General features: G+C 37.8%; 1 protein-coding gene across 1 annotated transcript; it reads left to right on the forward strand.

The window, feature by feature from the left end:
- The first annotated feature begins 155 nt into the window (after window positions 1-155).
- On the forward strand, window positions 156-18,072 carry LOC138371418 (PAX3- and PAX7-binding protein 1-like). Its single transcript, XM_069336232.1, has 7 exons — window positions 156-412; window positions 2,096-2,274; window positions 5,989-6,154; window positions 11,576-11,675; window positions 12,044-12,186; window positions 12,991-13,070; window positions 13,401-18,072. The coding sequence occupies exons 1-7, from the start codon at window positions 208-210 to the stop codon at window positions 13,608-13,610; spliced, it is 1,083 nt and encodes a 360-aa protein (XP_069192333.1). The 5' UTR covers window positions 156-207; the 3' UTR covers window positions 13,611-18,072.
- Window positions 18,073-18,084: the final 12 nt, after the last annotated feature.

Genomic DNA, 18,084 nt, shown 5'->3' on the forward strand with positions numbered 1-18,084 from the left:
TTCTTTTCAATATAAATATTTATATATTTATTCTTTACTATACAGAAATTTTACAAACAGTGTAACGTACTGATTAATTAAATATATTTTCTAAAATCTGAAGGGATAAAAAGGTTTCAGAAACCTACAAAATATTATTGGGATTACTTAGGCAGGTTTAGTGAAGCGTTACTATGTTTTTACGGACAGAAGCAACTCGCTGGCAGGATGTTCAAGAAACGAAAAAACATTAATATTAGACAACGCAGGTTGAGTGAGGATGAAGCTGGGGCAGAGAGTGATGCTATGGCTATCGCCAGCAATGATGATAGCAACTCCAACTTCGCCATTGCCATCAAAAAGGAGAAAAAGAAGAAGGAAAAGGTGGAACCCAAGAAGCAGTCCATTTTAAGTTTCGAAGACGACCTTACGGGTTAGTTTATTGCCCAACAAATTCGTTTACGGACAAGTTTGTTAAGGTTTCTCGCATATATTTATGGAATGATTAAGATTTCAATTACATTACATTTGATTTGATTTTTTGATTTGAGATAAAACTTCCATAGAAATTTGGTCAAACCTTACCTACCTATCCTCACTTATCATAACCTATCCTGTCCTTCCTATCCTAATCAATTCTGTCCTAACCTATTTTATTGTAACCTATCCTTACCTAACCTATCCAATCCTAATCTATCCTAACCTATCCCAATCTAATATCCTAACATAATTGTCAGTAATTCATGCCTTAATGTAATAATATTAATTGGAACATACCCACAGTATTTTGGAAGAAATATTTGAAAATAATGAAAATCACTTTTAGGCAAATCAGACCCTGCATACTAGGCCAAGTACTGTATGCATACATGCATACTTGCATACATACATACATGGGGCCTGACGGCTGAGTGAACAGCGCTCGGGGGGGGGGGGGGGGGGTTCACAGTCCTATAAGGGTCTGGGCTCGATCCCCGGCAGAGGCAGAAACAAATGGGCAGAGTTTCTATCACCCTGATGTGCTTGTTCACCTAACAGTAAATAGGTACCTGGGAGTTAGACAACTATTACGGGCTGCTTCCTGGGGATGTGCACGTGTGAAAATTAGGATTAAGGACTTGCTCGAAACATTATGCGTGCTAGTGGTTGTACAAGAAAGTAAGAACTCTTGTACAGTATATATAAATAAATAAATACTGGAGCATCTTGTCACTGAGACCTCACCCCACAGTGATGTACACAAGGCTTGTGATGTCACTATACCTGGAGTAGGTTCATGGAGTTGTTCCACTTCCCAAGCCTGGCCTGGAGCCAGTCATACATTCCTTACTTTATCTCTTCTAATACCACACGTTTCACAGATTGTTTATTTATACTATAATTCATGATATTTCATGTTCGTACCGCACCACCAACTTGCATATAATAATTAATAATAATTCATTGTGTCAAGGGATAGGAAGCTAGAGTGTATTTATATACATTAGGCTTAAATAGAGGTCCCCACGAGGTCGAATAACTGACCTTGCCCAGTACCATGAGTACCTACTTACTGCTACTGCTGACTAACTCCTGAGTACCTACTTACTGCTAGGTGAACAGAGCATTAGGTGAAAGGAAATGTACCCAACCATTTCTGTTTCACCCGGGATTAGAATCCGGAATTTTTGATTTTTTTTTTTTTTTTTTTTTTTTGAGATATATACAAGAGTTGTTACATTCTTGTACAGCCACTAGTACGCGTAGCGTTTCGGGCAGGTCCCTGGAATACGATCCCCGCCGCGAAGAATCGTTTAATGGCATTTTGTTGAGAATGAACCCGACTGTACTACCAGGAAGAATACAGACCCATATGTACATATGGGTCTGTACTTTTACTCCCTTGTGTAGTAGCATTTTGGCTGTATTTTTCTCAATCTTGATTTTACTAACTTTACCTTTCATTAAAACTAAAGTGTTACGAATTTATTAATCTTGAAAAAGATGTAGTATAATTTTAATGTGTGGTTAGATGATAGGTCTAGAAAATTTGTTTACATCCTGTAATTACTAGATAAATATTTTTTATGTGGGAGATATAGTATATAAATTTACGATTATGTGTAATTTCTTTCAGCTGATGATGGCATCATCTTTCAAGAAAAGAAATCTAGCTTGAGCTACAAATTACGTAAAGAGATGAAGAAAGAGAAAAAGGAAAAGAGAAGGGAGGAAAAGGAGAAACAAAGGCAAGCTGAAGGAAAGGACAAATTTCGAGACAAGGACAAGAATGGGGGACCAACTGTGTCCGAGCTGGTAGGGTGACTGTCCCAGTTTAAAGTATGACCATTCAAGGTCATACTTCATGACACCAATAATTTAAATTGATGTCTAATGCCATCAATCTTGGGAGTATTATTTTGAGAAGTTTATATGCATCAAAAGGGAAATTGTCTTTCTTTTGTAGGTTTTCATGTTATTCTAAATGTGTAATATAATCATGGATTGTCATAAATCTTCAATTTGGCAACTATTGCTCTCTTTCTGTCATGCTTTTGTTTTGATTTCTTATCTGCACTGCATTTCCTACAAAGAATGGAGTGGCTCAAGCAGAATATTATCCCTCATTCATCTTGTATATTTTTAACTTACATACCACACAACAAAATTAGGAAGTTCCTCCTTGCTCCTATAGTTCATAATTTTTTCTATTCTGCATCACCAGGAGAGACCTATATCACCACTCGTCCATTCCATAGGAGCCAAAAGTCATTCTCCTGGCCGTATATTATGTAATATGTACTACTTCTGTTTCAGCAGTTGGTGTACTTATCTTATTTACATGCTCTACCCCACATCTGTGTGTATGTCTTCAGCACTGTTGTACATGATCTTCATTTCCTGTGGTATTTGTTACAAATGGCCAGCACATCTTAACATACTTCTCAATTTGCTTTTGTATGCCATCTACTTTTCCTTGATCTTTTATATTTATGCTCATAATTTCTTAATTTTTTTAAAGTGATTTCCTGATCTTATATTTTTTTTTATATACAGTATGTTGATTGTTTGGTAATTTTTTTTTTTTTCCTTTATTTTTTCCTTCTCTCCATACACATTGATGCTAAACTGCTGGGAAGAATGTAAGACCTAAATGACTTCCATCCTAGACAATGTAGACAAAATAGGCACTTGGAAGAGTAAATTGCCAGTTTAATTTAATGTGGACAATGCCAATGCCCTTGGAGTTTGGATTTTTTATTTTATTTATTTATTTATTTATTTATTTATTTATTTATTTATTTATTTATTTATTTTTTAATTGTAAAGTGGGGATCATTGTATCTTATTTCTTTAAGAGTAACAACCACCTACCCAAGGTGTTCAAGATTTAGGTTTACAGTCTTTCAAATTATATTGTACTTCCTTGCTAGGAGTTTTGTAGCGCCATGGTGGTAGTTTTAATGAATAAATTATATTTTACATTTTATGAGATGATTGTGGCCTGTATCCCAATGAATCTTAAATAAGAATGCTTCAGATAAGTTATACACAAGGCTTATGATGATAGTGATCTTAGCACTTTCAGGTTTGGATTATATTTGCAGTCTCCTGATAGAAGAGTTGGCCCATATTTTTTAGTGCAATATGGATGTCACTGTCTCTGACAATCTGAGCAGTGACTGAACCAAATTGTTTTTGATTTGGTATTGAACTGTTTGGAAAGTTTTAAGTGTGTTGCAATATGTTGTAACATATTGCGCTCAGTCGGTGAAATTCAGACCTTATTGTTTGAAGAACATAAGGGTCATAATATTGGTAAAGCTAGGCGCAATAAGGACTTAACACAACTGTCGGATGCAAGTGATACAGCACCTATGAGCATGATACAGTGAGCGTATCCAGTTGTAGCTCTGAGCCCCACCCTTGACATCTCCAATTTATATAGATGATACTTAGATGAATCGTTTTCTGCGTTCATTGATGATGCATCTGATACAAGTAGCATAGATGAACAGTGTTAGTGGCTTCCATGGTGGTGTTTTCCATAGATATTTTCAAGAATACCTGAATCTCTTCCTGACTGACGGACACTCTTTGAGGCTAGCTGAATCTCTTCCTGTGTGGGATCTTACAAAGCGATCTTTTCAAGACTACCTTACAATTTGAGCTTTTCCTATAATCGTTTCAATACTACCTTATGCCTTACAAGCTTGGCTACATACCACCTACAAGTACTATAGCCAAGGGTGCACGTGAGTGTGTTATTTGCAAGCACACAGAACGATGAAACAGGAAGCGAAAATCTATCTGTAGCTGGTGCAACAAGAGCAAAGTCGTGCTGTGTACCATGGACTACGTTGATTATTACGCACCTCCAAAGTACTGAGTGTGTAATACAGTGTGTCACTGTAAATAGTATGTGAAACTGTACATATTGTAATTTTAGTGAATTTTACCACGTAATATTGTGACAATAAACATTTATTGTGGACACATTACTGACACTTGTATCACAGTTCCATGGAAAATTATGAACATTCTACTGTATACATATTGTAAAGGTCACAAATATGCATCATATACGATAAAAGAAACAAATAAAACCGCATTGGAAATACATAGAAAAAATATTTGAAAATATATTTGTGGCAACACGCGGTGCTTGAATGGCCTGCGCGACCGTGTCTGGGAGCTTCACACACGGGTGACAAGCCCCTGATGACGTCACAGTGCACCTTGTCCACGTCCTCACAGCCAAAGTATGTGGAATTTGGTAAGTATTTTTACATAGACATGTTCATGAAAGGTAATTTATCATTTTACAAAAAAAAAAATTATTTTTTTGGGAACATTTGATGTCATGTACACTGGGGGAATTTCACAATAAACACAGTGCATCACAGTGGTTACATGGGGACATTCATTTTGTATGACGTCCGTTTCACATGACGAAGACGGAATGGATTAAATTCGTTATTCGAGGTACCACTGTACTTATAGTAATGCTAAGGACCATGGTACATATACCAATGTTAACACAATTAGAAAGTAGAAATCGAAACTATGAATTTGGACAAACCCCCCAAAAATTTCTGTATGTTGCAAAGACAAACAAAACTAACCTAACCTTCCTAGGCCTAATACATGCTATCTGAGGCCTAATATAGTACATGTGTGTGTGCTATACTAGGCCTAGGAATATTTAAGTTTTTTTTTTTAGCTTAATTTTTTTTGGACTATGAAGTGAATAGTACCAAATTCTACTATCTAATTGCTTGGCACGTCAATGTTTGTACTATGGTGCACACAGTCACCAAAAACTACTATATATACATGGGTTGTACTAAATGGCACTGGAAACCTGCAGTGACTGCTGTTGGAACTAATATTTATTGTATTTTTTTATTAGGAAATAACTGTTTCTGATCACTTTCTCAACACTAGAGTGAAATTGCATCGTATGTTGGCACATGCACATTTTTGCATCATGTAATGAGATATTCTTTTGGTAACAGTTCTGGAGCTTTTTTTAATAGTTTCAGATATGCATGGAAGAGGCATGTTGCAAAATCATGGAGTTCTATATAAATTTGTTTACGTCCTGTAATTACTAGATAAACATTTTTATTTGGGAGATATAGTATAGAGTATAAATTTATCACTTTGTGTAATTTCTTTCAGCTGACAATGGCATCATCTTTCAAGAAAAGAAATCTAGCTTGAGCTACAAATTACATAGATTAATTTGATTAATCTTGATTAAATCTTGTTTTTTAGGATAAAATTAAAGCACTGTGGAGAATGCTGTTATTGATGCTGAATGTTTGATAAAAACATTTTTTGTGTCTGTTAATAACTTTAGGCACACAACTAAAAATTTTAGGTACAGTATCCATAGATTTCCAAAGATTTACATATTTTTCCAATTGACCATAACAATTATTTTGAGTTGTGGTTTCTTTCATAATTATCATGATCATTTTATCCTCGTCCAGTTTTGAGATTATAATGTGAAGTCAATTTCAGGATGAGCTTGGAATAAGAATAGTAAATGGTCGAGAAGCAGAGAGCATTGGTGCCAAGCCAGGGGACTCGGATGAAGATGATCCTAATACTCCGGGCAAACACAAGTTCAGGTCTAAAAGCACAAGAACATCTCACTCTCTAGATCCTTGGAAAAAAATTCTTCAAAGTAAGACTTTTTATTTGTAGAAACCTTCCCTAGTAATTAATCAACTTTGTTGAAGGGGGAAATTTTGTAGTCTTAGGAAACACCATAGGTTTATTGTATAAGGAAACATGAAATTGCTACAATTGCTAAATCTACTACTATTACTAATGTCAGTTCAAAATAAAAGCACACACAAGCACATTTTTGCTGTAATATTTCTTGCTCTCTAAGGCAAGAATTTTATGGATCTGTAGAAAGTACTGTGTTTGGACAGGGTTTTCTTACCTAAGAGAGAGCTTTTTCTAACTATACTGTATTAGAAGAGAAAAAGATGAGGCAGTACAATTACAAGGTACAAGATACAGTACTGTACTGACAAAAATATACAAAGTAAATACAGGCAACTTTAAACAGCTCATTGGAACCACAATACTCTCTTACATTGACAGTGGTAGATTACCGAGATGGACTTGACCAGCAATAGTGGAAGCGATATTATTCAGAGTGTCAAGATCTAGTATGACAAATTACTGTAACGTGAGGAGGAAAAATGCATCGGGTACAATAAACAATTTGATACAATAAACGATTTGTTCATTTGATGCATCACACTATTGTGATTTCTGTGTGTAATCAGGTACAATAGTTTGGTGGTATGGCTGTAGGGCTCTAGGTGAACACAAATTTCAGACGCAGTTCACATCTCTCCACCATTTTAAACAAAATTTTCCATATTCACTTTTAGCACACAGCTCAGTAACACTTTCAACTAATTTAAATAGGTCTCTCATTCCCTGCTAAAAAAAACTGCAAGCAGGTACAGTATATATATTGAACAACAAAGAGAGCATCATATTACCCAGTCATTCATTGCACCATTGACTCTTACATATGCACTACTACTTCACAATTAGCAAAACTTGACCAACTCCATACATGCTCATTGTTCTCCAGTGGCCTTCTTTATAATTTTGTCATGCTCTTTCTGAAAGTCTACAAAGGTCATGTACACTCAAATGTACATTCAAAAGGTGACACCCCTAGGGTCAACACTTGCAGCAGAGGAGCTCCAGCATATTTCAACAATCCTAAGTATTGTAGTACAGGTTGATGGTAGTGAGTGGTGTCCCAGAGAACATAAAGGTATAGTGCTCTTGAAAAATAGGTGAGATAACAGGAAAGTGCTAAGGGAAGTGAAAAATCGGATGAGAAAAAGTTGCCCTAGTGTTTACAGTGCAGAGAAGAACATTCAAGATGGCCACTGGCAAGGGGAAAAACAAAACAGAGCTTGATTTTGAGGGATTCAATGAAGAAAGCATTGATATTAGTAGTCTACATAACAAGTTGGTAAATTTAGATACTATAGTGAACTCTCATGTAGAAATAATTAGTAAATTGAAAGAAAGTAATGACCATTTGAATAGCAAAGTTTTATGTCTTGAGGGTTTAGTGAAAGACTTGCGCAAGGATAAGAATCAATTGGAAACAAATTGCAAAGCCATGGAAGAAGAAAATAAACTCTTAAAAATAGCTTTGGAAGAAGTTAAAGTAAATTTAAACATAAATGACTACAATAGGTTAGGCAAGGAAATTCAACAGGAGAAACAGCTTTTGTCAGCACAGATGGAGGAAGTTACACAGGGAATAGAACAGTGCAAGAAAGATATGCAACTCACTTATGCACAAGTGGCCAAGGAGAAGGAAAAAATAGAAGAAGCAGTAAAGGAAGTCAAACACTGCAGCAACCAAGATAAAACAAACATTAGGCTAGAAGTGAGGAAAGAATTGGCATCTAACCCGAAGTTGGTGCAAAACACAGTTGATCGGAGTAAGTCCCTGATCATTTTTGGCTGCAAAGAAAAGGCGATAACATCTAGGTCAGAAAGAGCTGTAGAAGAAGCTAAAGTAGTAGATAAAATTGTTGGCCTCGTGGAAGGTCTTACAAACAGAGAGAATGTGTGCGACTACAGGAGAATAGGCAGGTACGTAAAAGGGAAAGATCGACCTTTGAGGATCACCCTAAACGGTGCCAAACAGATGGAAGAAGTACTAAGGAATGCTAGAAAATTGCAAAGGGATGAGGATGGGAAAGGGTGGTCATTAAGACGAGATCTTTCAAAAGAAGATAGAGAGAAGCTGAAACTGAACCTCGCCGAGGCAAAACATTTAAATGAGAGCAGGAATGAAGAAGAAATAAATTCTTTTTTCTACAAAGTGATAGGGGTAGGCAAACCAGTAAAGTGGTACATAAAGGCAAACCAACAAAATCAATAGAGAGAGGGGGAGTGAAGAATAAGGAGAGGGGGAACAAGTTCCTGAAGATTGCATACACCAACATAGATGGAGTGAGATCGAAGATACTGGAGTTAAGTGATGTAATACAGCTGCAGACACCAGACATTGTTGCACTCACGGAGACAAAACTTGAAGATGTAATTTTAAATGAGGTCATATTCCCGAGGGGCTACTCAATTTGGAGACGGGACAGAAAAATTAGGAAAGGCGGTGGCGTTGCTGTGCTGGTAAAAGAACACCTAAAGGTGAAGGAAATAACGACTGCCAATCCACAAGAAGTTGACATAATAGCACTAGAGATCTGCTATGAGGATGATAAACTAATGATGATAAATGCATATAGTCCACCACCAAGCAGCACATGGTCAAAGGAGGAGCTAGATAGTAAACGTGAAGGTCTTATAACAATAATGAGAGAGATTATAGCGAGAGCGGATAACGATAGATCACGACTGTTGATAGTCGGTGACTTCAACTTGAAATCCATAGACTGGGAAGCATATGAAGCTAAAACAGAAGATTTTTGGACCTGTAAATTTGTAGACCTCCTCCTGGAAACATTCTTGTATCAACATGTTAAACAAGCTACGAGGATGAGGGAAGGGGACGTTCCCTCCATGCTAGATTTGATATTTACCAGGAAGGAGGAAGAGATATTTGACATTCAGTACCTTCCTCCCTTGGGTAAAAGTGACCATGTCTTTTTGGGAATAAAGTATGCAATGCGTTATAAGCTGGAAGAAAATAAGGAGGTTGAAGCAGTTGGAAAACCAGACTTCAGGAGAGGACATTATGGTGACCTTAGAAATTTTTTTAGTGAGTATAATTGGACAGACTTGATGCTAGGCAAGGAAGTGAATGAGATGTATGGCAAGTTTTGTGAAATATATGATAAAGGCACAAAAAAATTTATACCAAAACAGAGATGCAGAACTAGGAAACAGGATTGGTTCAATAGAAATTGCGAGAGGGCTAGAGACCGAAAGACACAAAAATGGAATCAATACAGGAAGAGGCCGAACCCCCAAACATACCAGCGATACAAAGATGCGAGAAACAACTACACGGCAGTGAGGAGAGAGGCAGAAAGAAATTTTGAAAAAGGGATTGCGGACAAATGTAAAACAGAACCAGGTCTATTCTATAAATTCATAAACAACAAATTGCAGGTAAAGGATAATATTCAGAGGTTGAAAATGGGAAATAGATTCACGGAAGATGAAAAGGAAATGTGTGAAACACTAAACGAAAAGTTCCAAAGTGTGTTTGTACAAAATGAAATCTTTAGGGAACCAGATACAATAAGAATTCCAGAGAACAACATAGAACACATAGAGGTGTCTAGAGACGAAGTGGAAAAAATGCTCAAGGAGCTCGGTAAGAACAAAGCAGCTGGCCCAGATGGCGTTTCACCATGGGTTCTGAGAGAATGTGCATCTGAGCTCAGCATTCCACTTCACCTGATCTTTCAGGCATCCCTGTGTACAGGAATCGTAGCAGACGGGTGGAAACAGGCTAACATAGTTCCAATCTACAAAAGTGGCAGCAGGGAAGACCCCCTCAATTATAGACCTGTATCATTGACAAGTGTAATAGTGAAAGTATTGGAAAAACTAATCAAAACTAAATGGGTAGAACACCTAGAGAGAAATGATATAATATCAGACAGACAGTATGGTTTTCGATCTGGAAGATCCTGTGTATCGAATTTACTCAGTTTCTATGATCGAGCCACAGAGATATTACAGGAAAGAGATGGTTGGGTTGACTGCATCTATCTGGACCTAAAAAAGGCTTTCGACAGAGTTCCACATAAGAGGTTGTTCTGGAAACTGGAAAATATTGGAGGGGTGACAGGTAAGCTTCTATCATGGATGAAAAATTTTCTGACTGATAGAAAAATGAGGGCAGTAATCAGAGGCAATGTATCAGAATGGAGAAATGTCACAAGTGGAGTACCACAGGGTTCAGTTCTTGCACCAGTGATGTTTATTGTGTACATAAATGATCTACCAGTTGGTATACAGAATTATATGAACATGTTTGCTGATGATGCTAAGATAATAGGAAGGATAAGAAATTTAGATGACTGTCATGCCCTTCAAGAAGACCTGGACAAAATAAGTATATGGAGCACCACTTGGCAAATGGAATTTAATGTTAATAAATGTCATGTTATGGAATGTGGAATAGGAGAACATAGACCCCACACAACCTATATATTATGTGAGAAATCTTTAAAGAATTCTGATAAAGAAAGAGATCTAGGAGTGGTTCTAGATAGAAAACTATCACCTGAGGACCACATAAAGAATATTGTGCAAGGAGCCTATGCTATGCTTTCTAACTTCAGAATTGCATTTAAATACATGGATGGCGATATACTAAAGAAATTGTTCATGACTTTTGTTAGGCCAAAGCTAGAATATGCAGCTGTTGTGTGGTGCCCATATCTTAAGAAGCACATCAACAAACTGGAAAAGGTGCAAAGACATGCTACTAAGTGGCTCCCAGAACTGAAGGGCAAGAGCTACGAGGAGAGGTTAGAAGCATTAAATATGCCAAAACTAGAAGACAGAAGAAAAAGAGGTGATATGATCACTACATACAAAATAGTTACAGGAATTGATATAATCGACAGGGAAGACTTCCTGAGACCTGGAATTTCAAGAACAAGAGGTCATAGATTTAAACTAGCTAAACACAGATGCCGAAGAAATATAAGAAAATTCACCTTCGCAAATAGAGTGGTAGACGGTTGGAACAAGTTAAGTGAGAAGGTGGTGGAGGCCAAGACCGTCAGTAGTTTCAAAGCGTTATATGACAAAGAGTGCTGGGAAGACGGGACACCACGAGCGTAGCTCTCATCCTGTAACTACACTTAGGTAATTACACTTAGGTAATTAATTACACCATATTGTTTCGCTTTCATGCCTTCTGCACAATCTGTCCTTAGTGAATATCTGATCCACTGCAATCTCTTCCACCATAGAACCATCTTATTTAAAGCTGACCAATAGTTAGTTATTTCCTGTACTCTTCCATAGAGCCATGTGTTGCAAGAGGAGCAGATTGATATTGTATGTATGTATGTACTGTACGTGTATGAGAGTCCGACTTGATCTTTTAATAGCTGGATTTCTATAGGTGGCCAGATACCTGATGCTAATATGATACATGCCATCCGGAAGCAGAGACAGCAAGCCAGGGAGCAAGGAGACATGGTTCCCTTAGATGACACTGTCAGGTAAGACATGTGCATTTGTGTCATGCTTAAAAACTCTTGGAATGTTTATCATAATTGTATTTTCAGTGTAAATGTTGTGACTATTTTTTTCTTTACTAAATGTAAAATTTAAAAGTTAATAGTCTTTCCATACCTATTATTAGATTTCATGAACACTATTTGAATTCTAAAACAAATACATGTAAACAAAAATGGCATGATATGATTTTTACATTTGGGTTCAGCGCTCTCATCCACCTGATAAATGTACAGTATATAGAAATGTGGGGGGGGGGGTTAAGTGAAACCTGATTATTGTTGAACAGCATAGCATCCTTCCACATTTTTCCGTAACATAATTTTAATGTCAAGTTACATGTTCTGCACAGAGTTGAGGAAACCAAAAGTCGCTTGGTACGTGATGATGACAATGATCGCAGTGATGATGATGGCGAGTCTCGAATGGATTTTTCTGTTAACCAACAGGCACGAGATAGACAGCAACGGCAAGAAGCATTTGAGGCAGCACAGGGTATGAAATTTAAAGCAACTTTAAACATATAAACATTTATATTTTTATGTGCAAGCAATATGTGTTTCCTTCTCTGTTGATCAAATTTGAGATCAGACTGCATACAGTATTTATAAATGACTAGCAAATGCTTTATTTATAAGCTCTCAAATGTTTTAGTTAAATTTTAAACATATGGTATGTTATAGAATATCTTCTTTATCAAAGTGATTATCTAGTACAATAACTAAATTAAAAAACAATCTTTTTTGTGAACCCATTATCAGGGGTAAAGGGATTAGAACAAGACACCCACCCCCCCACTTGAACCACCTGGAAAGTTATCTAGATATTTTGAGGGTCTGAAAGCATATTACATTTCCAATAATAGTGTACCGGTAATCTGGCAAGTAAATCTTTATGCTAAATAAAGAATATTCTTAAATTATAACTTTATTGTATTATAAACTGTTGGTTTGAAATTTAAAACTTCTATGCTTAACTTGTTTTTTTTTTAAATGGTTTGAAGAATTTGGTTTAAAGGGACACTTAAATAGTTTGAGTTTCAAATTTCATATTTCACATGTTTGAAAATAATACACCATATTAACGCAACCAACTAACAAATCGTAACCTAGCCTAATAATGGATAAAAAGTAGATAATAGCATTAATTACATAGTGGTTTTGAAGTGATTACCTCCAGGGTAGCTCCTTTTTGAAGACAGGCTGCTCTTTATTTAAATCTGAGTTACTTATATATAAATGTCTGGATGCATTGTTTTCCAGTTTTCCTAACATATTTTTATGGTCATTTTTGGTTCAGCGGAGGGTGGTAGTGACAACAGTGATCATGAACGAGAGTGGGAGAAACAACAGTTACTGAAGGCAGGTGCAAATCCCAAGGTATGTGAATGAATGACTAATAAAATCTAATGCAACCTTTCATATTCAGGAATTTGAATAATAAATATTTTCAAATTCCTCTCAAGAAAATATGATATATATTTTGTTTTTTGTCAGAATTCTATTAATATTCATTAAGAATGTAGCCACTTGAGCTTAGATGGTTTTTGTGGTTACGTGGTATTTAACGCATTTATTATTGTCTTGTGAAAGGCGATTTAATGCCTCTGGAAATCTTTATATTGGAAGAAATATTATATATTTCATATATTTTTACCAACAGATGTTACCCTGCCTTAAAATGATTGAATTGTGTGCTTGGCCTCACAGGTTGTTGTAGGTTGTGATGGGGAATTCAACCTAGAGATTGGCGACCCCAACGCCATCCAGTTCACTGTACTTGACAATGGAACAGCTCAAGGGACCCAAGACCAGCGCCTGTGGGGCACTGAGACACTTATCCCTTCATCCGCAGCATCACTACCTCGCCCATCTAACTACCAGGCGGAAGGAATCATCAAACGACTCCAGGACAGGTAGCCACCACCCAACAACAGCAGCCCAAGACCGGGCCCAGCCGTCCTGCCTTTTTAAGGTTGAGCCATTCCAAGATTGAAGGGCTCGTCCACTTATATTACCAGTGATGTACAGGATACTGTGGCTGTTCCATCGATTGAATTTCAGTATTCGTTTCCTTTTCATATTTCAGGGATCTTATATCTGGTAATACAGTACAAGTATTATAAATATTATATATTTTCTCTAATGTAACTTCTTGTAGACCAGTTTCTTAGATGCGTGTAAGTAGTATGCACATTTTTAAAATTGGATATTCTGGTGCATAATTCCTACGAGCCCAATGAATCGTAAAATGCTTCTAAAGCTCTACGATAGACAATAGGTAACTTCTATATCTTTTAACCCTTACACTGCCTCAATTTCTGTCTGTGATCTCCTGTTCTCTAATTGCCATACATAATTTTTTCCCATATGATTTGTTAAATATTTTTAAGCAGGCTCATCTCGATGTGAACCTGTTTAGGGGGTTAAATTAGTTATGACATGGCGCCTGTAAGATCACTAATTTTAGTGTTAATATTTTCATTATAAAGGCCTTTTCTAGTAAGGTACAAAATGGTAATTTTTAGGCTGAATTAACTTTATGCTCTAAGTGAAAAATGTTGCTTTATTCATTGTTTCCCATCTTCCATTCATGGGATTGATCTAGTGCGCAAAAAAGGACTGAACGGTGGCTCCATGTTGCCAGCTTATTGAGATAGTTCCACATGCGAGTCGCATCAACCCTAGGAGTCTGTTGCCAACTGGTGACCAAAACCAGAACCTGGCCCTATCGCAGAGGCACAGGGAACAGGTGATTGCTATGAGCACCCTCATCATGGAAACTTCCTGAAAGTAAGCAAAGCAAAATGGTCAACTGCAAGGTTCACAGAAGAGAAGAAATGAAGTGGCAATTGACTATAAATGATACACCCAGCAGTAAGGTAAAACCCACTAATTACAGCTAGCCACCACCAGGTGGCAGCACCACCTGGAACTCTGGCTCCTCATGTCAACAGAACTCGAGTCGTATCGATGATGTCCACCTGCGTGGAGTTACTAGCTTGTGGAGCCCAAATTCAAGATAAATGTGGACCATCCTTTGAATGTTGTCCTGTGGGGGCTTGTGTATCACTTTTAAGATTTAGTTATACTTCTTTTTGCATGTGTGTACGAGCTCTACTTGTTGTGTAAACGTTGGTCAGTTTTTACCTCGGGCTTCATGTATTTAGGGCTGCCCTTCCCTTGGTGCTCGTTTGCCACTGTTCTGTCAGTGACGTCTCTGGTTCAAAAGTTTGTCTCTTGAGAACTGCCTACTGCATAGGGTCCCTCTCCCTTTGTGGTGCATGGGTTATTGACTCCTCTGCAAGGCTCTGAGATTCAGGGGTTTGTGATTAAAGTGTGCACTAGGGTTTATGTGCTTGTACATACAGCACGCTGCTGATGCCCTTTGCAGCTACATTTACCCCAAAAGTCTACATTCAGCTTCATTTCCTCTGGCAAACATCCCTAATGCCTGGGTGTCCTGTTTGGTCCTCCTTTCAGACCCTGAAAAGCCCAGTTGGTCTTTGATGTGATTTACTATAGATCAGCCTGCTGAGCCCTTACTCGCAAGTTAGAGGGATGGCCATCATTGCTATATAGTGATGGTCAATTGTAATGTTATTCTCTGTTGCCTCTTGTGTGGGTATTACTCTCTTCCCAGAGGCCTGTGCCATTTTGATTCTCTGGTCCGATATTTTAATTCAAGCCTCTGTCTTTTGGTTTTGGTTAATTTTATTTTGCCGTGGCCAGGCTCCATTGAGGGTGACCGTTTTGGGTTCCTTTGCATGTTTTAGTGGCTTGGTGCTTAAGTAGTTGCCCTAGATTTGGCCCACCTTGATCTTTGGAGTTTTAGAGTTAGAGCAGCTGGTGTTTCTATGAGTGCTATGTCCACTGCACCTCCTTCCATTGTCTGTCTGGCATAGTTGTATGGACCCCTTGTACACCCCTACTCCCCCATACCTAGGATGTGGTAAAGTTCACCATTTCTCTGGTGGGTGTTCCAGTTGTTCACAGTTCCCAAGTGGGACTTGGCAGTCCTATGGTACATTCTTGTCCTCTCGGGTCTGAACAGATTCTTTCCTTGTCTGACCATTCACATGACTGCATTTGCTCAGGTCTGCTTGGTATGGGGATTCCTGGATGGTGTTTGTGGCCCTGATGGATGCATGCTGGTGCATCACAATTCATTTGAGGTTCAAGAATTAGTTAGGATTTCTTTTTGGGCATAAGGACCCAATTAAGGCCTGTCTTGCTTCACAGTGCTAAATTAAGATTTTGTAGACCCCTGAGCTACAGGTACTGTGATGTCCCCAGTAATATTTTCAAAACAAAAGCAAATTTAAAAATTTAATTAATCCTAACAAGACTAATAATAAATTCAAACATTTGCTTAGCCTAATTTTCCTGAGGGTGCAAGCCCCCTAAAGCTCATGCCTTAATCTGGCCCTGTTTCAAGGTTCTTCATTTTGGCTCTCGTGTGGCTTCTGAGACTTACAGGTTAGCAGAGGTAATTCATTTTTGGCAACTCCTTTTTAGGATGGTCTTGGCCGATGTCGATGACTGGCTGGTTTGAACTCTCAGCCAATCCACATGTCTCTAAGCCAGGGATCTGGTTCTTTCCCAGCATTTCAGGTTTCGGTTCCTGGTGAACTGGTGGAAGTCACAGTTGATTCCATCCTGGTTCGAACTTAGTTAGGCCTAGTTTGGTAATCTCGGTCGACTTTCCTTTTCTTGCCCTCTGTGGCTCTGCTTCACTTACAGTGTCGTCTCCATCTGGTGTTGGACCGGCCCCAGTTTACTCAACTTTTGGTGAGGGTGTTGTGTAAGAGCAAGATCTATGCATACCAGTATAAAATTTCAGATTTTTACGGTCGTGAACATTTTTAAACATTGCCTAATCAGGATACTCGCCACTTGCTAATTCCTTAATGATTCAGACATACTCAGAATTTAAGTCTTTTGACCCACCCCCTCCAGAAGACATTTTGACCCCCAAAAGGGGTCATGTCCCACTGGATGGGAACCTGGGCTTTAGCTAGTGGGTTCTAAATAACTGCTGGGTGGATCATTTGTAGAATTGTTTGCACCTTCGTTTCTTATCTGTGCGAACCTTGCAGTTATCTGTTTTGCTTCACTTTCCTTCTGTATGTTTGCTTGGTGAGGGTGATCATAACAATCCCATGCTGCCTGTGCCTCTGTGAAGAGGGGGGGGAGCTGGTTTTGGCTCTGGTCTCCAGTAGGCAATGTGAACGAACTCCTAGGGCTCATGTGACTCATGTGGAGCTATCTTAGTGAGCTAGCTATAGGGAGCCACTAAAGCCCAACCAGGAAGAGACGTTTCATTATATTCAACATTTTTTTTTATATGGGTCGGCCTCATACAGTAACTATATTATGAGATTCTAGCTTCCTTCTGACTGACAGACAGTTGTTGCCATTTTGCTCTCCTTTTTGGTTGTGCATTCTGCTGCATGGTGGTGGTGATTCTTCATCATCATCTTGGTTAATATATATTTTTTATCAAGTTTAGGCATTTTAAGCAATGCTTGTAGGATGTCAGTAGAAAAGTAGAGCATAAGTAAATATTTGATAAAGGTACTAGTCGTGCAGGTAAGAGGGAATATAGTTGCTCAGTTTTTTAATGTGTATATTAGTAGTGGACTACTCTTGGAGCCTTTTTATTGAGATATATATTGCAGTTCCTTTTAAATGGATTTACAGTTCCTATGATTATCTTGGCCAAGCAACATGGCAAGCATAATGGGGGGACATTGATTCAACAGTTAGTTCATCATGTTTTGTACAGTTTACAAATTTTTCTGGTTAGTTACTGAATAGTTTTGTAATTCTTGTGATGTGGATTCTGTGGAATGGCCATTGTTTTATTTATTTTTAATTTAAAATAATTAACAATGAGTGACATTATTCTTGATAAACTTATGTGGAACACTGCATCCATAGTTTATGGAATCCATGTGATACTACTGTGGATATTTTACTACAGTCTGGGTTATGGTTTCCTATGATTTTTGCAGTGCCTATGTGGAAGGTTTTATCAACGAATTGATGTTATTGAACAGCTTGAACTCACATTTCCTTCAATAATTTTTCATCCTTTCTGGATGGGTGCTTTCCCACCTCAGGGTGAGTGGAAAATAGGGTAATGATAATGATGGAATAATTAATAAACATCATAAATAATGGGAATTGGAATACAGAGGAGCCTCGGTTAATGAATTTAATCTGTTCCGGCACCAAGCTCGTCATCTGAAACGCTTGTCTTGCGAAACGAATGTCTTTCATAGAAAATGGAGCAGCCACCTGACATACACTGAACAAACCTTTTGACATTTTTTCTTTTTCCAATTTTTTTTTTCTAATAAATCAATGCTTTGCAACATTACAACAGTCA

Source organism: Procambarus clarkii, chromosome 35 (genome assembly GCF_040958095.1).
Source record: "Procambarus clarkii isolate CNS0578487 chromosome 35, FALCON_Pclarkii_2.0, whole genome shotgun sequence".
NCBI lineage: Eukaryota > Metazoa > Arthropoda > Malacostraca > Decapoda > Cambaridae > Procambarus > Procambarus clarkii.